This window comes from Xenopus laevis, chromosome 5L (genome assembly GCF_017654675.1).
Source record: "Xenopus laevis strain J_2021 chromosome 5L, Xenopus_laevis_v10.1, whole genome shotgun sequence".
Lineage (NCBI taxonomy): Eukaryota > Metazoa > Chordata > Amphibia > Anura > Pipidae > Xenopus > Xenopus laevis.
Genome location: NC_054379.1, coordinates 164,852,091 through 164,872,279, shown reverse-complemented (window position 1 = coordinate 164,872,279; position 20,189 = coordinate 164,852,091). Strand labels below are relative to the sequence as shown.

Below are 20,189 nucleotides of genomic sequence, written 5' to 3'. Positions count from 1 at the left end.
ATCGCAGCAATTTTTTGGCCACACCCCTTTCTGTGGCCACACCCCCTAATTACCATGTTTGTTTTACAAAATTTGCCAGGTTATGAAAGTTTGAAAATATTTCTCCTTATCTAAACTGTGTTTTTGTTTCTCAAAATTGTTACAAAGTATCTTATTTGCACCTGTTAGCTGTTCTGGGCTCTCTGCTAAAAGCCAATTAAGTGAGAAACTGTTTCTTTTTCTGGCTGTTCAGTGCAGAGAAAAGAGGGACTTTCCAGTACAAATGAGGGACTGCGGGTTGAGCTGTCAAAAGAGGGACTGTCCCTCCGAAAAAGGGACAGTTGGGAGGTATGTATTAACCCTCTGGGTCCCTACACAAACACACACATATATATATATATATATATACTTATGTACGTTATCAATAATAGATATCACCTGCCCCTCCCACATCATGTGTAACTCCGAGCCCAATGAAGGGACAGTCCCACCCCAAATAGCACATCAACATGTGACTATAGTGAAGGCGTCAGGGCGCGTTGTGCCGTTGCTAGGTGACTTCCAGGTTGTGCCAGGCCAGCTCCTGATTGGCGGCTGAAGTGAGGGTTGGAACGCAAAGCTAAGGGGCGTGCTCCTAGCGCTGTAATCCCATGTCTGGAGCTGTCTGTCAGATGAGGGGTTTCTGCCTGTAGGTGACGTCACCCGAGTCTGTTCCCGTAGGAGAGAGATGGCGGCAGCCTGGACAGATCTGTGTCAGGTCTCGGGTACGGCGAGAGGCGAGTAATGAGCTGCACAGGTACTTCCCCCACAATCTCCACACGGATTCAACCTCTGCCCCTTCCTCCCTCCCTCCTCCTACCCCTTACTCCTTCCTCCTACCCCTGCTCTCCTGCCCCTTACTCCTTCCTCCTACCCCATCTCTCCTGCCCCTTACTCCTTCCTCCTACCCCATCTCTCCTGCCCCTTACTCCTTCCTCCTACCCCTGCTCTCCTGCCCCTTACTCCTTCCTCCTACCCCTGCTCTCCTGCCCCTTACTCCTTCCTCCTACCCCATCTCTCCTGCCCCTTACTCCTTCCTCCTACCCATCTCTCCTGCCCCTTACTCCTTCCTCCTACCCCATCTCTCCTGCCCCTTACTCCTACCCCTGCTCTCCTGCCCCTTACTCCTTCCTCCTACCCCATCTCTCCTGCCCCTTACTCCTTCCTCCTGCCCCTGCTCTCCTGCCCCTTACTCCTTCCTCCTACCCCATCTCTCCTGCCCCTTACTCCTTCCTCCTGCCCCTGCTCTCCTGCCCCTTACTCCTTCCTCCTACCCCTGCTCTCCTGCCCCTTACTCCTTCCTCCTACCCCATTTCTCCTGCCAATAACTCCTTGCTCCTACCCCATCTCTCCTGCCCCTTACTCCTTCCTCCTACCATCCTGCCTCTTCCTCCTACCCCTGCTCTCCTGCCCCTTACTCCTTCCTCCTACCCCATCTCTCCTGCCCCTTACTCCTACCCCTGCTCTCCTGCCCCTTACTCCTTCCTCCTACCCCATCTCTCCTGCCCCTTACTCCTACCCCTGCTCTCCTGCCCCTTACTCCTTCCTCCTACCCCATCTCTCCTGCCCCTTACTCCTACCCCTGCTCTCCTGCCCCTTACTCCTTCCTCCTACCCCATCTCTCCTGCCCCTTACTCCTTCCTCCTACCCCATCTCTCCTGTCCCTTACTCCTACCCCTGCTCTCCTGCCCCTTACTCCTTCCTCCTACCCCTGCTCTCCTGCCCCTTGCTCCTACCCCATCTCTCCTGCCCCTTACTCCTTCCTCCTACCCCTGCTCTCCTGCCCCTTCCTCCTACCCCTGCTCTCCTGCCCCTTACTCCTTCCCCTGCCCTCCTGCCCCTTACTCCTTCCTCCTACCCCATCTCTCCTGCCCCTTACTCCTACCCCTGCTCTCCTGCCCCTTACTCCTTCCTCCTACCCCTGCTCTCCTGCCCCTTACTCCTTCCTCCTACGCCTGCTCTCCTGCCCCTTACTCCTTCCTCCTACCCCTGCTCTCCTGCCCCTTACTCCTTCCTCCTACCCCATCTCTCCTGCCCCTTACTCCTACCCCTGCTCTCCTGCCCCTTACTCCTTCCTCCTACCCCATCTCTCCTGCCCCTTACTCCTACCCCTGCTCTCCTGCCCCTTACTCCTTCCTCCTACCCCTGCCCTCCTGCCCCTTACTCCTTCCTCCTACCCCATCTCTCCTGCCCCTTACTCCTACCCCTGCTCTCCTGCCCCTTACTCCTTCCTCCTACCCCATCTCTCCTGCCCCTTACTCCTTCCTCCTACCCCATCTCTCCTGCCCCTTACTCCTACCCCTGCTCTCCTGCCCCTTACTCCTTCCTCCTACCCCTGCTCTCCTGCCCCTTCCTCCTACCCCTGCTCTCCTGCCCCTTACTCCTTCCTCCTACCCCATCTCTCCTGCCCCTTACTCCTACCCCTGCTCTCCTGCCCCTTACTCCTTCCTCCTACCCCTGCTCTCCTGCCCCTTACTCCTTCCTCCTACGCCTGCTCTCCTGCCCCTTACTCCTTCCTCCTACCCCTGCTCTCCTGCCCCTTACTCCTTCCTCCTACCCCTGCTCTCCTGTCCCTTACTCCTTCCTCCTACCCCTGCTCTCCTGCCCCTTACTCCTTCCTCCTACGCCTGCTCTCCTGCCCCTTACTCCTTCCTCCTACCCCTGCTCTCCTGCCCCTTACTCCTTCCTCCTACCCCTGCTCTCCTGCCCCTTACTCCTTCCTCCTACCCCTGCTCTCCTGCCCCTTACTCCTTCCTCCTACCCCTGCTCTCCTGCGGCTCAGATGAGACTTTCACTAATAAATGTCACATGTATTGTGTTACACACTCACACTGTGGCTTTCTCTCCCGTGTGTGTGTGTGTGTGTGTATCAGCAGGAGGAAAATAAACACATCACAGTCATGGAGACCAACCTGCAGAAGAGAAAGGACAGCCGGAAGGCTCTGCGTATTAAAGTCATCAGCATGGGGAACGCAGAAGTGGGAAAGGTAATTGTCTCATTCAAAGCCATATGTGCCCTGACCCTTAAGATTAGGTTGAAAAAGCCCAGGAGAACTCTAATGCTCTGATTGGCTACAGGTTAGTCCATAAAAAAGTTCTGATATTTAGAAATGACATGAACATTGGCTCCTGGACTCTCAGAACCATCACTAACAGGAAGCAGAACAACAAAAAGATATATAGCCCCGGAATGGTAAATCAAGGGTTTTTATCAAGGGTCAAAGTGAAAATTCGAATGATCAAATTTTGAGTCTTTTTATGGTCAAAACTGTCAAATTCGACTAGGGAATTGATAAAATTCGATTTGAATTTTTTTTTAAAAAACTCTAAATCGAATATCTGCCACCTAAAACCTGCCAAATTGCTATGGAAGACATTGTGGGATCAATTTGGGGTTGTTTGCAGCCTTCCTGACATCCTATATACTAACCGAAGGCCTATCTATGTCCCGAGTGGAGGGGAGGCAGATGCGCACGCAACTTCGGTTAGGATCTATGAGATGCGCGCGCAACTTCAGCCGAAAGACATAGATGCGGCCTTCGATTAGCAGATGTGCTGGAAGGTTAGGATCAGAACAGGTTAGGATCGGGGAGGCAGATGCGCTGGAAGGTTAGGATCTAGGGAGGCAGATGCGCTCACCGTCTCCTTCTGCCTCCCGCCGCCTCTTCTTTCCTGCTCACTCAGGCGGCGACCGCTGGAAGGTTAGGATCTAGGGAGGCAGATGCGCTCACCGTCACACTAGGGGAACCGGTTGCGTACCTGCACGAAAGTCTGTATAAGCGTCGGCCATCTTGCTACTCCTCTGCGACTTTGTCATCCGCCCACTGCCAAATCCGCCCACTAAAGTCTGTATAAGCGTCGGCCATCTTGCTACTCCTCTGCGAGTTTGTCATCCGCCCACTAAAGTCTGTATAAGCGTCGGCCATCTTGCTACTCCTTTGCAAGTTTGTCTAATGGCGGCGCTAGCGTCACTCTAGGAGGGGAACCGGTTGCGTACCTGCGTGGGTGGCCATTTTTAGCAAAACGGGCTATATTATCTCCAAAAAATATTGATGTTGACATGATAAACAACCAAGTGATTGCATTACTTCCTGGACAAAGCTGTGTCTTTCTGAGTACTGACTGTATTGATTCTGAAGACGAAAGTGAGGAAACTTAACTTCCCATTAGAATATTTAAACACTATCAACAATGCTGGATTACCACAACACAATCTTATACTCAAAGTAGGAACAATAGTCATGCTGTTAAGAAACCTTAAGGGTAGGGGCACACGGCGCGATTTCGCCGCGATTCTGCGCTAAGCGATTTGTCGCTGCGTTTTTTAAGCCGAAATAGCTTTGCTAACTTTGGCGCTGGCGTCAATGCAAATCGCGGCGAAATCGCTGCGCTAATTCACACGCGGCGATTCGTTTTCTATTGTCGTCCGAAGTTGCCTCGCTGAGCGTTTCCGGGCGACAGTAGAAAAAGAATCGCCGCGTGTGAATTAGCGCAGCGATTTCGCCGCGATTTGCATTGACGCCAGCGCCAAAGTTAGCAAAGCTATTTCGGCTTAAAAAACGCAGCGACAACTCGCCCAGCGCAGAATCGCGGCGAAATCGCGCCGTGTGCCCCTACCCTAACACTAAGCAAGGTTTATGTAACGGTACACGGTTGGTTGTGAAGAGCATGAGACAAAATGTTATCAAGGCAGAAGTGCTTACAGGATCCCATAGCGGTGATACTGTTTTGATTCCCAGAATTGACCTTACCAGTTCTGACCAGGAATTACCTTTTAAACTTAAACGACGACAATTCCCCATTAAGGCTGCATTTGCCATGACAATCAACAAATCACAAGGACAAACATTGGATAAAGTCGGCATTTACCTATCTGAGCCTGTGTTTGGTCATGGTCAACTTTATGTTGCATTTTCAAGAGTGCAGTGTTCATCTGATGTTAAAGTCAAGATTTTAAGTACAGCTCACCAGGGAGAACTCATTCAAGGACAGGAGAACATTTTCACAAAAAATGTTGTTTATAAAGAAATTTTTCAGTAACACTTTACTACCAATAAACTCAAAATTTAAGAATTCTAATAGCAGATAGGTAATAACAAGCAATAGGCACAGATTCACTCTACATCCCCACAAATTAGCGTCGCCAGTTGCTGCCTGGGGATGGAGAGTGAATCAGCACCCATCGCATTTTGCTGCCTCACTGTTGTTACCATTCTTTCATTAACGATTCTTTAGAGAATCGGGGGTTTACTGGTTCAAATCTAATTTGAAAAGCGCAATACGAATTTGTTTCGAGTTTTCGGGTCGACCTATTCAACCGACTTTGAAAAATTAGATTTTTTAAAATAAAATTAGTTTGCTCTTTATGGGAGTTTAAAAAAAAAAAAACTCCCATGATCTCAAAATTCGACCCTTGATAAATCTGCCCCTTAATATTCCAATATAGAGAGCAGGCATCTTGCCTTTGGGGCTCCGCAGCTACAGCGCCAGCAGTTTGTCATCCGTGCGTTTCACTCTGGCGCCAATATAACAGTAACTTATTAAAAGTTTATTTTCATTATTTGAATTGCACAGGCTGTTATTACATTACACACACATGTTCTGCAATTTCCTATTGCAGTTGGCCCTTAAATTGTAAACATGTTATGATTGGCAGGACAAGCACTTCCACAATTGGTGCATAAATACCCCAGAATAAGTGTTTCACATTCCTGATTAATTGTGTGTGTTTCCTTATAACACATTCCTTGTCACGCTGAACTGGAGCAACTCTCATGTTCTGTGTTGTGTTAGTTCCAAGTCACGTAGAGACATGTCTCCAGCTCTCTGTATATTCCTGTTAATATAGGACTCACCCCACAGCCCAAAGCAATGTTTCTATATATCTGTAACCTTGGTATGAGCTAAGGGGGCCCAGACTGAAGGTCAGTTAGGGGGAGATTTGGGGTGAGTGATTATTTGTACCCTGGGTACCCCTGGAACTATAGCAGGGTGACACCCCAATGTTTCTATATATCTGTAACCTTGTTATGAGCTAAGGGGGCCCAGTCTGAAGGTCAGTTAGGGGGAGATTTGGGGTGAGTGATTATTTGTACCCTGGGTACCCCTGGAACTATAGCAGGGTGACCCCAATGTTTCTATATATCTGTAACCTTGTTATGAGCTACGGGGGCTCAGTCTGAAGGTCAGTTAGGGGGAGATTTGGAGTGAGTGCTTTTTTGTACCCTGGGTACCCCTTGAACGGGGTTACTGTTACCCCAATTTTTGTTTAAATCTTTGTTTATAATATGTATCCCCTTCCAGCAGAGACAGCACTGAATGCAGATAAAATATTAAAGGGAAACTATTGTGAAAATGAAAATTTAAAGGGGAACTCCTTTATATGTAGACTTTTCATGATTTTTAATGGTTTCTGACAGTTCCCTAAGCCTAGCCCCCTGCTCTCCTGCTGATCTCTCTGACTACTTTGCTGAGCTGTCTGACTACTGTTACTTTGTATCAACAGCCATCTGTCCTCAGCCTGCATCCTCCAAACCCCACAATTCCCTGCACACGTGATTTCAATAAGGAAAGGAACATCACAGTGCGATGCATTGTGGGTGATGTAGTTCCTGCATGCTGTCTGTAAGCTGTGGAGAAGTTGTTACAATTTGTAACGTCAGTGTTTAGTCCCTCCTTCCCTGCCAGGATTTTCAAATGATGCAGAAAGAGAAGAACTGTTAAACAGCTGGATTTCAGCATAGAAAATGCCATTTATAATGCCATTTATTAATACTTTTTGAAGAAACGGGTAACTGTGATGGGTATATTAGGGGTTTCTGTGTTATGTGGCCTCTTTATCAAATTTTGGTTTGGATGCCGGAGTTTCCCTTTAATATAAACTTCCTCACACTGAAGTAATGAACTTTCTAAATACAATCAATTAAAAATTCTGCATCGTTTCTGAAATAATCAAGTTTATGTTCACTATTCCTCTCTCAGCATCTGTTTCTCTTCATTCTCTCTTCATGCAGCAGTTGGGTGTCAGATAATCATTGACAGTTAGATCCAATATATCTTATAGGGGGCTCCTTTCCTAGCAGATGAATTCAAATAACTTGATTCCACTATAAACAAAATCTAACAAAATAACTGTATTTCGCACAAATCCTGCATGTAGAGAGACATGATGTCTGGTGAGTTTAATAGAGTGAGCTCTAATACATCTTCTAGGCAAAAGGAGCCCCCTATAAGATATATTGGATGTGACTGTCACTGAATATCTGACACCCAACTGCTGCATGAAGACAGAATGAAGAGAAACAGATGCTGAGAGCGGAATAGTGAAGATAAATTTGATTATTTCAGAAATGATACAGAATTTTTAATTATTTCAGTATGCTGAAGCTAATATTAAATCTTAATTTTTGCCATAGTTCCCCTTTAATGACTATTTATTTGGCACATGTTTCTGTCCTACAATGTTGTTGTGCCTCTATAGACAAGAAGTACTTTGCGAACGTGTCTTTTCCCACTAACACTTCCCTTCTGTCCAGCAGAGCTGCATTATCAAGCGTTACTGTGAGAAGAGGTTTGTGCCCAAGTATCAGGCAACAATAGGGATCGATTATGGAGTGACAAAGTAAGTTGCCCGTGTGGTGCTGGATTGTGTTTTGAAAATGTAAAGTAACATAGTAAGTTAGATTGAAAAAAGACACAAGTCCATCAAGTTCAACCTTATAAGTCTATATATAACCTGCCAGTTGATCCAGAGGAAGGCGAAAAACTCCATTTAAACCCTTTTTCAATTTGTCAAAATGGGACCAGTCCCTGGATCAACTTGTACTATGAGCTATCTCCCATATCCCTGTATTCCCTCACTTGCTAAACACCATCCAACCCTCCTTAAAGGAGAATTCAACCCGTAATAAAAAAAAAAACCTCCCCCCCCAGGCCTACCTGCTCCCCCGGGGCAAATGCGCCTAATTTTTTACTCACCCCTCCGTGCAGATTCTGGCCTGAGCGTTCACAGCAGCCATCTTCTTTCTTCTGTCTTTTTCGGAAGTTTCGGTACATGCACAGTTGTTCGGGACCGGAAATTGACTCCAACTGCGCATGCACTGAAAATGCCGTCAATACACGAAGATTAGCGGAGAAGAAGAAGATGGCTGCCGTGAACTCCAAGGCCAGAATCTGCACAGAGGGGTGAGTAAAAAATTAGGGGGCAGGTAGACTGGGGGGCGGAGGAGGGAGGGGGGTCTACCCAGGGTAGGGGGAGGGGGTTTTTAAACTAGGGGTTGAAGCTATCTAATGTATCAGCCTGTACCACTGATTCAGGGAGACAATTCCACATCTTCACAGCTCTCACTGTAACAAACCCCTTCCCAATATTTAGCTGGAACCTCTTTTCTTCTAATCGGAATGGGTGACCTTGTGTCAGCTGGAAATACCTACTGGTAAATAAATCATTAGAGAGATTATTATATGATCCCCTTATATATTTATACATAGTTATAGGGATGCACCAAATCCGCTAGTAGATTCGGCCACATCCTTTGCGAAAGATTCGGCCGAATAACGAATCCAAATCCTAATTTGCATATGCAAATTAAGGGTGGGAAGGGGGAAACATTTTTTACTTCCTTGTTTGTGACAAAAAGTCACACAATTTCCCTCCCCTGACATTGTGTCCTGCTGAAAAAGGCCGAATCCTGAACCGAAGCCTCTTCTCCAGTGTAAACAACCCCAACTTGGCCAGTCTTTCCTCATAGCTAAGATTTTCCCTTTACCAGCTTAGTTGCCCTTCTCTGTACCCTCTCTAATACAATAATGTCCTGTTTGAGCGATGGAGACTAAACCATCTTATTCTTTCCTGTCTACATATGGGACAGGGGCAATTGGGATCAGACGTTCCTCTGATATATGAACCCTCCTAACCAAAGCCTATAAGTCTGGGGGCAACTCTATAACTCTAGTGGGCTGGAGTATTGTTTACCGGTGTAGCAGACAACCCACTCTCTGCTCAGGCACATGCGAGTACCAGGAGGTGTAAGTTACACTCAACCTGGGTTGGGTTATAGGGCAAAAAAAGATAGTCGGGTTTATTTATAAACAGTGGGCAAATTAGCACCTGGGCAATAACCCATGGCAGTCAAAAAAGTGTTAGCAAAAAAAGCGAATCACTGATTGGTTGCTATGGGTTACTGCACAGGTGCAAATTTGCCCACTGTTTATAAATAAACCCCACTGTAGCCCTATTACTGGTAATGCTGAAGGCATTCTTATCAAATACAGGAACAGTATCACCCGAATGTATTTATATATTGTCCCTAATCATAAAATATTATTTGCACTGCTTTGTCCCCAGGGTGCAGATAAAGGACCGAGAAATTAAGGTGAATATATTTGACATGGCCGGCCATCCCTTCTTCTATGAGGTATGATTTAGGCCCAGGTTCTTTTCTCTTGCATTAATAATAATAATAATAATAATAATAGGCAAATACTGGAGGTGGTGTTGCCTGGGCTGGGTACAGATGGTGCAGTAATAACTCCTTTACATGAAATCATAGCAAAAAAAGGCTATAGGCGATAATGTATAAATAAACGATAATGCCAAATAAAGGCGGGAGTTTCAGGTAAGAATGTAGTGCTATTCCATGAGTAATGTTCATGATTTTGTGGTTTTAGGATTATTCCACTGCTTAGAAGCATAACATCAGTCTAGATTTGTTTTGGGGTGTTAGTTTGAGTATTAGGCACCCCCCTCTACAGTAACCTCTGGAAATAACTACAGTGCTACAATATGGACACCTTCATTTTTTATAAATCTTAGGAGTACCGGCATGTTTCCTCCAATAAACCGCAATGTATTTGGTTATTGCTCCATTTCATACATGGACTGTATGTGTCATGTGACATTAAAGGGTCTTTTAAAGGACCAGTAACATCAAATTGTCTTTTTTTAAAATATTTGTTAGTATACAATGAACAAAAAAAACACAAAGACAAATGAAACTTTGAAATTGCAAAGTCTTTATTAAGAAATAAGTTACCGCCCTGTTGTCTTCAGAAAAGACGACAGGGCGGCGATCCATCGTGCGGAGCTCAATTTCTCCTTCCTGGCTAACTCCTATATGGAAGGCATGAAGGAGAAATAGAGTTTCAGTAAGTTATTTCTTAATAAAGACTTAGAGATTTCAACATTTCATTTCTCTTTGTGTGTTTTTTTTTTGTTGTATACTAACATTTAAAAATTTGATGTTACTGGTCCTTTAAGCGCAAGACCCCCATCCCTACTCCGTTTATAATCCCAAATGAGACGTTGGTGAGTAATTCAGTAGTCGTACTCCTTTTGCTGAGAGACACAATAGTGCACCAATTTCAAAGGCAAATAAAATAAAAATATAACTATTGCCCAACACTGAGGCCACTTTTTGTTACTACTTTTTTATTATTTTAGTTTTTTTGAGTTATTTAGCTTTTTATTCAGCAGCTCTCCAGTTTGAAATTTCGGCAGTCTGGTTGCTAGGGTCCAAATTACCCTAGCAACCAAGCACTGATTTGAATAAGAGACTGGAATATGAATAGGAGAGGCCTGAATAGAAAGATGAGTAATAAAAAGTAGCAATAGTTTTGTAGCCTTACAAAGCATTTGTTAGATGGGGTCACTGACCCCCATTTGAAAACTGCAAAGAGTCAGAAGAAGAATTAAAAAAACAATACAAAATAAATAATGAAGAATAGCTTGGAATTAGTCATTCTATAACATATCTTAAGTTAATTTATAGGTGAACCAGCCCGCCGTGACTTCCGGGTTCCTTTTATAGACCCGCCCACCGATGACGTCAAAAAAGGGGCAGGCAATAAGGTGCGCTTCTATAAAAAAAATTAAGTCAGAAGCCGGCAGACTGGCAGTGCAAGGTGGAGGGCAGGGAGAGCAGGAACCCAGACCCACCTGCAACCGGAGCTGCGAGGTCAGCCCGAAGCTGCCCGATCGGCAGGTTCCTCGGGTATCGGGGCGGGCCTGCACATCACTAGTGTTTGTGTCTCTAGTAGTGATGTGCGGGCCGACCCGAAACCCGCGGGTCTGGCAAGTTCAGGTCGACTCCAGCACAAAATCTTCGGGCGGGTGCAGGTCGGATTACAGGGTCATTGACCCCCCCCTCCCCAGAGCTGCTTTCCAAGGTGAGAAATGACACTTTACACTTTAATATTAGAAAAAAAGTCATAAATAGGAAATGGAAAGTAATTGGAAAAAGGGGGCTTCACTTTACTTCCCCTTTAAAAATCTACTGTAACCCAGTGGTCCATGCTTTGTTGTTCCAGAATGGGAGTATAGAAGTTTATGCCTTGTGTGTGTTTTCTAACAGATCTTCTCATTAATCGTAGGTGCGCAATGAGTTCTACAAGGACACACAGGGTGTCATATTGGTGTATGATGTGGGCCACAAGGAGACCTTTGAGTCGTTAGATGGTTGGCTAGCTGAGATGAAACAGGAGCTTGGTCCTCAAGGCAACATTGACAACATTGTCTTTGCTGTGTGTGCCAATAAGGTATCAGAACTGCCACCACTCTCTTTCTCTGTTTCTTTGTATTTTAAAGGGGAACTATGGCAAACATGAACATTTAATATAAGCTTCCTCATACTGAAGTAAGAAACTTTCTAAATACAATCAATTAAATATTCTGCATTGTTTTTGAAATAATCAAGTTTATCTTCACTATCCCTCTCTCAGCATCTGTTTCTCTATATTCTGTCTTCATTCAGAAGTGTCAGATATTCATTGACTGTTAGGTCCAATATATCTTATGGGGGGCTTCCTTTCCTAGCAGATGTTAGAGTCCTGCATGGAACCACTTTGTTAAACCCAACCCGCTTGGACCCGCTACCCGACCCGCAAGTACCTTATCTGCAACCCGATCAGCGACCTGCTAACCATCAAGAAACAGGAAGTGCTGTCATTGTAGACCGGAAGTGACACCATTAGAAGTAGGCATGCTCAGAAAAAAGGAGTAAAACAGGAAGTGCTGCTATTGTAAACCGGAAGTGACATCATTAGAAGTGGGCATGCTCAGAAAAAAAGGAGTAAAACTCGATATTCAGAAGACCGTGACCCGACCCGCCAAACGCAAACCCGGAGAACTGCTGACCCGCGTCTATACCCGCTCCTGAAACTTCATCCTGCAGCCCAATGGGTACCGCAGGTTTTTGCTGGTAACCCGCGGGTACCCGACCTGCTGCAGGAGTCTAGCATATGTATTAGAGCTCACTCAAATAACTGATTCCAGTACAAACAAAATCTAACAAAATAACTGCCTTTTGCACAAATCCTGCATGTAGAGAGACATGATGGCTGGTGAGTTTAATAGAGTGACCTCTAATACATCTTCTATATTTACCTATCAATGTTAAAATACCAGCACCTGCGAAATCTATTGAACCCAAAATCTGTACACACAAAAGTATTTTTTAAAAAAGATCATGTGGGAGAGGGTTACTTTATCACCCAATAAGAAATCAACTTGGTAGGGAAATAATTCCTCCCAAGTACAATCTTTACAAAGCAGGTTACTCCTAGAGCCTGGTTTCTTTTCTTATTTGTATTCAGACCCTCTCTAATTCCCCTTTACAGGCTCTCTTATTCAAACCTCTGCCTTGTTGCTAGGTGAAGTGGAACCCTAGCAACCAGACAACAGGTTAAATTTGCAGGATAAAAAAAACCATTGTAGATATGATGAAATCGGAAATTTCAAGGAAATGTCTCCCTGCCCATGTCCATTTTTAGCTTTTATGTAGCTGTTGGGGCTGTAGTAGTTGTTGGAATTGGGCAATTTCAGGTATTTAAATCAATTCCTCTCTTCAGATTGACAGCACAAAGCACCGCAGCGTGGATGAAAGTGAAGGGAGACTCTGGTCGGAGAGCAAAGGATTTCTTTATTTTGAAACCTCCGCACAGAGTGGGGAAGGAATTAATGAGATGTTCCAGGTACCTTCCATTGTATTATATCTTTTTATACATTAAAGGTAGATCTATAGTGTGAAGTGTTGCCCCCACCTCCCTGGAGTAGCCATGGCCCTTTATAAATATTGCTCAGAGCTTAACATACGCTAATATGTTTTATTGAGATATTGACATTAAACTAAATATAATATAAATACATTCTTATAGGAGAATATATTTTCCCTTTAGGTTGGGTAAAGAGAACCCAACCTGCCTGAGAATGGAACCTGCTCCCTCTAGTGTTTGAATCAGGCAGGTGCAAGGACACGTTTGTAGTAAATGCTACTACTTTGATGCTCAACTGGCCTCACTGTATTAGAAGGGATTTTTTAAAGGTGCAACGATTCATTTAAAAAATAACCTTTTTTTTTTATTTTTCTCCCTCTTGTTCAGGCCTTTTATTCGGCAATTGTGGATTTATGCGATAATGGCGGGAAGAGGCCAGTGTCGGCCATAAACATTGGCTTCACCAAAGAGCAAGCGGACTCGATACGCAGGATCCGTAATTGCAAGGATAGCTGGGATATGCTGGGGGTGAAGCCTGGGGCCACAAGGTAATATCTGTGATGCAAAAGTAGGATGTATGGGTTATGTTCCCAACACAAGTTTGCCCATGCCTTCTTGTAACCCCTAGCAACCAGTCAGATGTATTTTTGCAGTAAGTGAATTAGACCTATAGAAGCTAACTGCTGACTGTTGGCAAAGGGTCTGGGGATAACTGCTAATGCTAAAGTATATGGCTAACACTGGGCCATTCCACAGACAGAACAGTTTTCAATACCTAACGCTGTACCACTGATAACACGCACGGACACACGCACAGACAGACACGCATGCAGACAGAGACACGCACAGGCAGACCGGCACGCAGACAGACACACGCGCAGACAGACTGACAGACACATGCAGACACAGACAGACAGACAGACACACGCAGACAGACAGACACACGCAGACAGACAGACACACGCAGACAGACAGACACACGCAGACAGACAGACACACGCAGACAGACAGACACACGCAGACAGACAGACACACGCAGACAAACAGACACAGGCAGACAGACAGACACAGGCAGACAGACAGACACAGGCAGACAGACAGACACAGGCAGACAGACAGACACAGGCAGACAGACAGACACAGGCAGACAGACAGACACAGGCAGACAGACAGACACAGGCAGACAGACAGACACAGGCAGACAGACAGACACAGGCAGACAGACAGACACAGGCAGACAGACAGACACAGGCAGACAGACAGACACAGGCAGACAGACAGACACAGGCAGACAGACAGACACAGGCAGACAGACAGACACAGGCAGACAGACAGACACAGGCAGACAGACAGACACAGGCAGACAGACAGACACAGGCAGACAGACAGACACAGGCAGACAGACAGACACAGGCAGACAGACAGACACAGGCAGACAGACAGACACAGGCAGACAGACAGACACAGGCAGACAGACAGACACAGGCAGACAGACAGACACAGGCAGACAGACAGACACAGGCAGACAGACAGACACAGGCAGACAGACAGACGCAGGCAGACAGACAGACGCAGGCAGACAGACAGACGCAGGCAGACAGACAGACGCAGGCAGACAGACAGACGCAGGCAGACAGACAGACGCAGGCAGACAGACAGACGCAGGCAGACAGACAGACGCAGGCAGACAGACAGACGCAGACAGACAGACAGACGCAGACAGACAGACAGACGCAGACAGACAGACAGACGCAGACAGACAGACGCAGACAGACACACGCAGACCGACAGACACACGCAGACCGACAGACACACGCAGACCGACAGACACACGCAGACCGACAGACACACGCAGACCGACCGAGCCACGCAGACAGACCCACACGCAGACTGACCCCCCCACACACATATACAGATACACACACACCTGATTCAGTACCTAACGCTGGTCCATTGATGTCACACACATAACAGAATTAAAATGGAACAAAGTAGCACTGATACCATGCAGAACAGATTGTGGTACCAACATGATATCCCTGTTATAACATACAGATGCAGAACACGCATCAGCACCACTGATTTCACACACAGAACAGATTTTTATTCCTAACATGGAGTAACCGATTCCTCATGTTGCTCAGAGTATTGATGGTAGTGTAGCAGTTGATCCACTGAGCCATCACAGGGTTTGTTCACCTTTGAATAAACTGTTAGTATGATGTAGAGAGGGATATTCTGTGACATTTTTCAATTGCTTTTCATTTTTTATTATTTGTGGTTTTTGAGTTATTTGGCTTTTTATTCAGCAGCTCTCCAGTTTGTAATTTCAGCCATTTGGTTGCCAGGGTCCAAATTACCTTAGCAACCATGCATTGATATGAATAAGAGACTGAAATATGAATAGGAGAGACCTGAATAGAAAGATGAGGAATAAAAAGTAACAATAACAATATATTTGTAGCCTTACAGAGCATTTGTTTTTTAGATGGGGTCAGTGACCCCCATTTGAAAGCTGGGAAGAGTCAGAAGAAGGCATATAATTAAAAAAACTGTGAAAAATAAATAATGAAGACCAAATGTAAAGTTGCTTAGAATTAGCCATTCTATAACATACTAAAAGTTAACTTAAAGTTGCACAAACAAGATTCTGAGATGATACAAGACTTGTCTTAATAACAGTGTCCACAAAATGGCTCCTGCCTGCTTGTTATAATTATGATTCCCAGACTGAAGGAAACAAGATTCAAATAATTTATACAGTGTAATTAAAATTCATTTTGCTTGACTAATGTGATACTATAGGATACTGAATATTTTTTTTGGGTGACGGGTCCCCTTTAAGTAAATGTGCCTTCCATGCTTTGCAGGGATGAAGTGAATAAAGCCTACCGCAAACTCGCCGTGCTCCTTCACCCGGACAAATGCATGGCGCCCGGCAGCGAGGACGCCTTTAAAGCGGTTGTGAATGCACGGACAGCTCTGCTGAAGAACATTAAATAGAGGCGGGACTCCTGCGTCTGTCACTCACTCCTGCATGGTATCAGCGAGGTCCGGCTAATACAAAATCAATTGTCATTTGTGAATGGAACAGCTTTGTACTGCAGGCTCATCCATTACTGTCTGCGGGGGAGAAAACTGGAACGTGCCATCCCTCCTGTGAAGCAAACAGACTCTCCCTAATCCTGTGGGACACCAGCACTGATTTGTATGTGATTTAGTGCACATTCAGCACCATCACTCCCATTCCTCTGTATAACGGACATTGCCCTTGTGCACCGTCTTCTTAGGTCCATCTGAATGCAGCGTTTCTTCTAGTGCACTCGAGAATCTACTTCTACTGGTGAATCTGCCCATGCATGTACCAATATAGATGTTTTGTGTGATTGGCTGGACAGTGCTGACCTATTGGCCAATGCACCATGTTAGTCAGTGTATAGAGCAGCAGCCGCTCATCAGTTATTACTGGTCTGTTGTTCTGAATGGCCGTATGTGTCTGCAGGTTAATTGGTTGGATTCCAACGAGCAGCAGCTTTTGTTTGACCAGTTTCAGTCTGCATAGGATTCTACTGAGTTCAGTCCAGTCTGCATAGGACTCTAATGGTTTCAGTCCGGTCTGCTTAGGACTCTACTGGGTTCAGTCCAGTCAGCATAGGACTCTACTGGGTTCAGTCCGGTCTTCATAGGACTCTACTGAGTTCAGTCCGGTCTTCATAGGACTCTACTGAGTTCAGTCCGGTCTGCTTAGGACTCTACTGGGTTCAGTCCGGTCTTCATAGGACTCTACTGAGTTCAGTCCGGTCTGCATAGGACTCTACTGGGTTCAGTCCGGTCTTCATAGGACTCTACTGAGTTCAGTCCAGTCAGCATAGGACTCTACTGGGTTCAGTCCGGTCTTCATAGGACTCTACTGAGTTCAGTCCGGTCTGCTTAGGATTCTACTGGGTTCAGTCCGGTCTGCATAGGACTCTACTGGGTTGAGTCCGGTCTTCATAGGGCTCTACTGGGTTCAGTCCGGTCTTCATAGGACTCTACTGAGTTCTGTCCGGTCTGCTTAGGATTCTACTGGGTTCAGTCCGGTCTGCATAGGACTCTACTGGGTTCAGTCCGGTCTTCATAGGACTCTACTGGGTTCAGTCCGGTCTTCATAGGACTCTACTGGGTTCAGTCCGGTCTGCATAAGACTCTACTGAGTTCAGTCCAGTCTGCATTGGGCTCTGCTGAGTTCAGTCTGCATGGGATAGTAGCCAGTCATGTAGGCCAGCCCTCAATCAACTGTTTAAAAAAGGGAAGGAAAGACAGAATGACTGATCCTAGTGGTTTACATATGACCCCGCTGCTCATCTTCTTTTCTTTATAAAAAAAAAAATGCTTCCAGGCCAGGATACTTTTTTTCTCGCCGGTAGGTGGCGCTATAATTTCCATTGGTTTTACATTTCCTTTAATGCAGTGATCCCCAACCAGTGGCTCATGGGCAACATGTTGCTCCCCAACCCCTTGGCTGTTGCTCTCAGTGGCCTCAAAGCAGGAGCTTATTTTTCAATTCCAGGCTTGAAGGCAAGTTTTGGTTGTATAAACACCAGGTGTACTGCCAAACAGAGTCTCCTGTAGCTGCCAGTCCACATAGGGGCTACCAATAGCCAATCACAGCCCTTATTTGGCCCCCAGGGACTTTTTCATGCTTGTGTTGCTCCCCAACTCTTTTTACATTTGACTGTGGCTCACGGGTAAAAAAGGTTGGGGACCCCTGGTCTAATGTATTTAAGTCACCTGTAGCCTCCCTGACTGAAAGAGGAATTCATGTGATTATTAACAGTTTATATAGTGGCTGCTGTTTCTGTTGTTGACAAGAACCTTCTGCACTCGACTGAGCGTGTGTTTTGCAACTCCCTTCATCCTTCGGCCGTGATACCTTGTATCAGATTTAAATACACTATTCCATTTGCACATTACATTCCAGCACAGAACTGAAGTCTATCACTGAGATCACAAAGGGCTTTCAGACCCAAACGTCTGCTACAAGTTTATGGCTGGTAGAAAGGCCTATAAACTGGAATAACATGGCTGGAAGAAAACAGACAGGCCCATGTGGATGGAAGAAGGTAGACCGATTCATAAACTGGGATAACATGACTGGATGAAAGTAGACAGGCCCATAATCTAGAATAACATGACTGAAAATAGCAGTCAAACCCATAATCTAGAATAACATGATTGAAAGAAAGTAGACAAGACCATAATCTGGAATATCATGAATGGAAATCAGACAGGCTCATAATCTGGAATAACATGACTGAAACCAGTCAGACCCATAATCTAGAATAACATGACTGAAAGCAGTCAGATCCATAATCTAGAATAACATGAGTGGAAGAAAGTAAACAGGCCCAAAATCTAGAATAACATGATTGAAAATAGCAGTCAGACCCATAATCTAGAATAACATGAGTGGAAGAAATTAAACAGGCCCATAATCTAGAATAACATGATTGAAAGCAGTCAGATCCATAATCTAGAATAACATGAGTGGAAGAAAGTAAACAGGCCCATAATCTAGAATAACATGATTGAAAGAAAGTAGACAAGACCATAATCTGGAATATCGTGAATGGAAGAAAGTAGACAGGCTCATAATCTGGAATATCATGAATGGAAGAAGGTAGACAGCCCTTTAACTGGGATAACATGGCTGGAAGAAAGCAGACAGGCCCGTCATCTGGAATAACATGACTCCAGTTAGTAAGTAGACAGGACCATCATCAAGAAATACATGGTTTAAGGAAAGTAGACAGGCCTGTGAGCTTGGAGCACCTTGATGGAAGAAAGTGTACAGACCCATGATCTAGAATCACAAGACTGGAAGAAAGTAGACAGACCCATGATCTAGAATCAACGACAAGTCGGCAGGTAGACGTGTACCAGGGAATCTGCGGACAGAAAGTTCATTCTGGTTTGTGGGAGAAGCAAACTCTTGTGTTATGTTGTGAAGTTTCCCTTTACAGTTCACCCCCTAGTATAGTATTTAATAAGACACATAAAATGTTATGCCGACACAATTGAAGTGCTGCTGTTGACTCTGTCATTCTCTGTAGTTGCTCCCAATAGCCACGTGCGATGGACTCTGGTATTGAATCCGTGTATTTGTTGTCACTCCTTCATTGATTCATAAGCACAATGTCACTATAATTACCAGCCACTTCTTCATTATAAGAAATAAATCTGATATAAACACATTATCTGGAAGAGAAGTGATTGGTAATTATATTTAATGGGCAGAACTGAGAGGTTTGTGGGTAATGGCTTTACCGGCTCATCTCATTGGCTGCTGCTCTGCGCATATATTATGGCAGAGGTGTGCTCTGGAAGTAGAACAACTCCCAGCATGCTGCTGCACTCTATGGTTCCCTGTAGGGTAACAGGAGTTATAGCTCATTGTAACATTTTACTTATTGGTGTGAGTTTTGTGTCATGCACTTGCCATGTTTTCCCTTAACTGCTACTGGATGTGGTGGTCTTTTAATGCACCCCATGCCCTTTAAATCCCATTTATTATTACATTGTTATATCAGTCACCCAGTGTGTTTACCTTTAAATTAACTTTAAGTATGTTATAGAATGGCTAATTCTAAGCAACTTTTCAATTGGTCTTTATTTGTTTTTTGTATTATGTGTATTATTTGTATTATTTGCCCTCTTTTACTGACTCTTTCCAGCTTTCAAATGGGGGTCACTGACCCCATTTAAAAAAACAAATCCTCTAAAGGCTACACATTTATTGTCATTGTATCTTTCTATTCGGGTGTCTTCTGAGGCTTCTTATTAAAATCAATGCCTGTTTGCTAGGGTAATTTGGACCCTAGCAACCAGATGGCTGAAATTGCAAACTGGAGAGCTGCTGAATAAAAAGCTAAATAAATCAAAAATCACAAATAATAAAAAAATGAAAACCAATTGCAAATTATCTCAGAATATCACTCAACTGTACATCATACTAACAGATAATTTAAAGGTGAACAATCCCTTAAAGGGCATGTAAAGGCAAAAAAATAAAATCCCATTTTTACTTTCTTTAATGAAAAGGAAACCTATGTCCAATATACTTTAATTAAAAAATGTGTACAGTTTTTATAAGAAACCTGACTGTATGCAGTGAAATTCTCCCTTCATTTACTGCTGTGGAT

General features: G+C 44.8%; 1 protein-coding gene across 1 annotated transcript; it reads left to right on the top strand.

The window, feature by feature from the left end:
* The first annotated feature begins 703 nt into the window (after nucleotides 1–703).
* Nucleotides 704–17,377, top strand: dnajc27.L (DnaJ heat shock protein family (Hsp40) member C27 L homeolog). The gene is given in 8 exon segments (NM_001087293.1): nucleotides 704–775; nucleotides 2,892–3,005; nucleotides 7,557–7,639; nucleotides 9,365–9,434; nucleotides 11,389–11,553; nucleotides 12,865–12,987; nucleotides 13,396–13,556; nucleotides 15,879–17,377. Coding segments are annotated over 7 exon segments (822 nt in total). The 5' UTR covers nucleotides 704–775; nucleotides 2,892–2,918; the 3' UTR covers nucleotides 16,012–17,377.
* The last annotated feature ends 2,812 nt before the right edge of the window (nucleotides 17,378–20,189 follow it).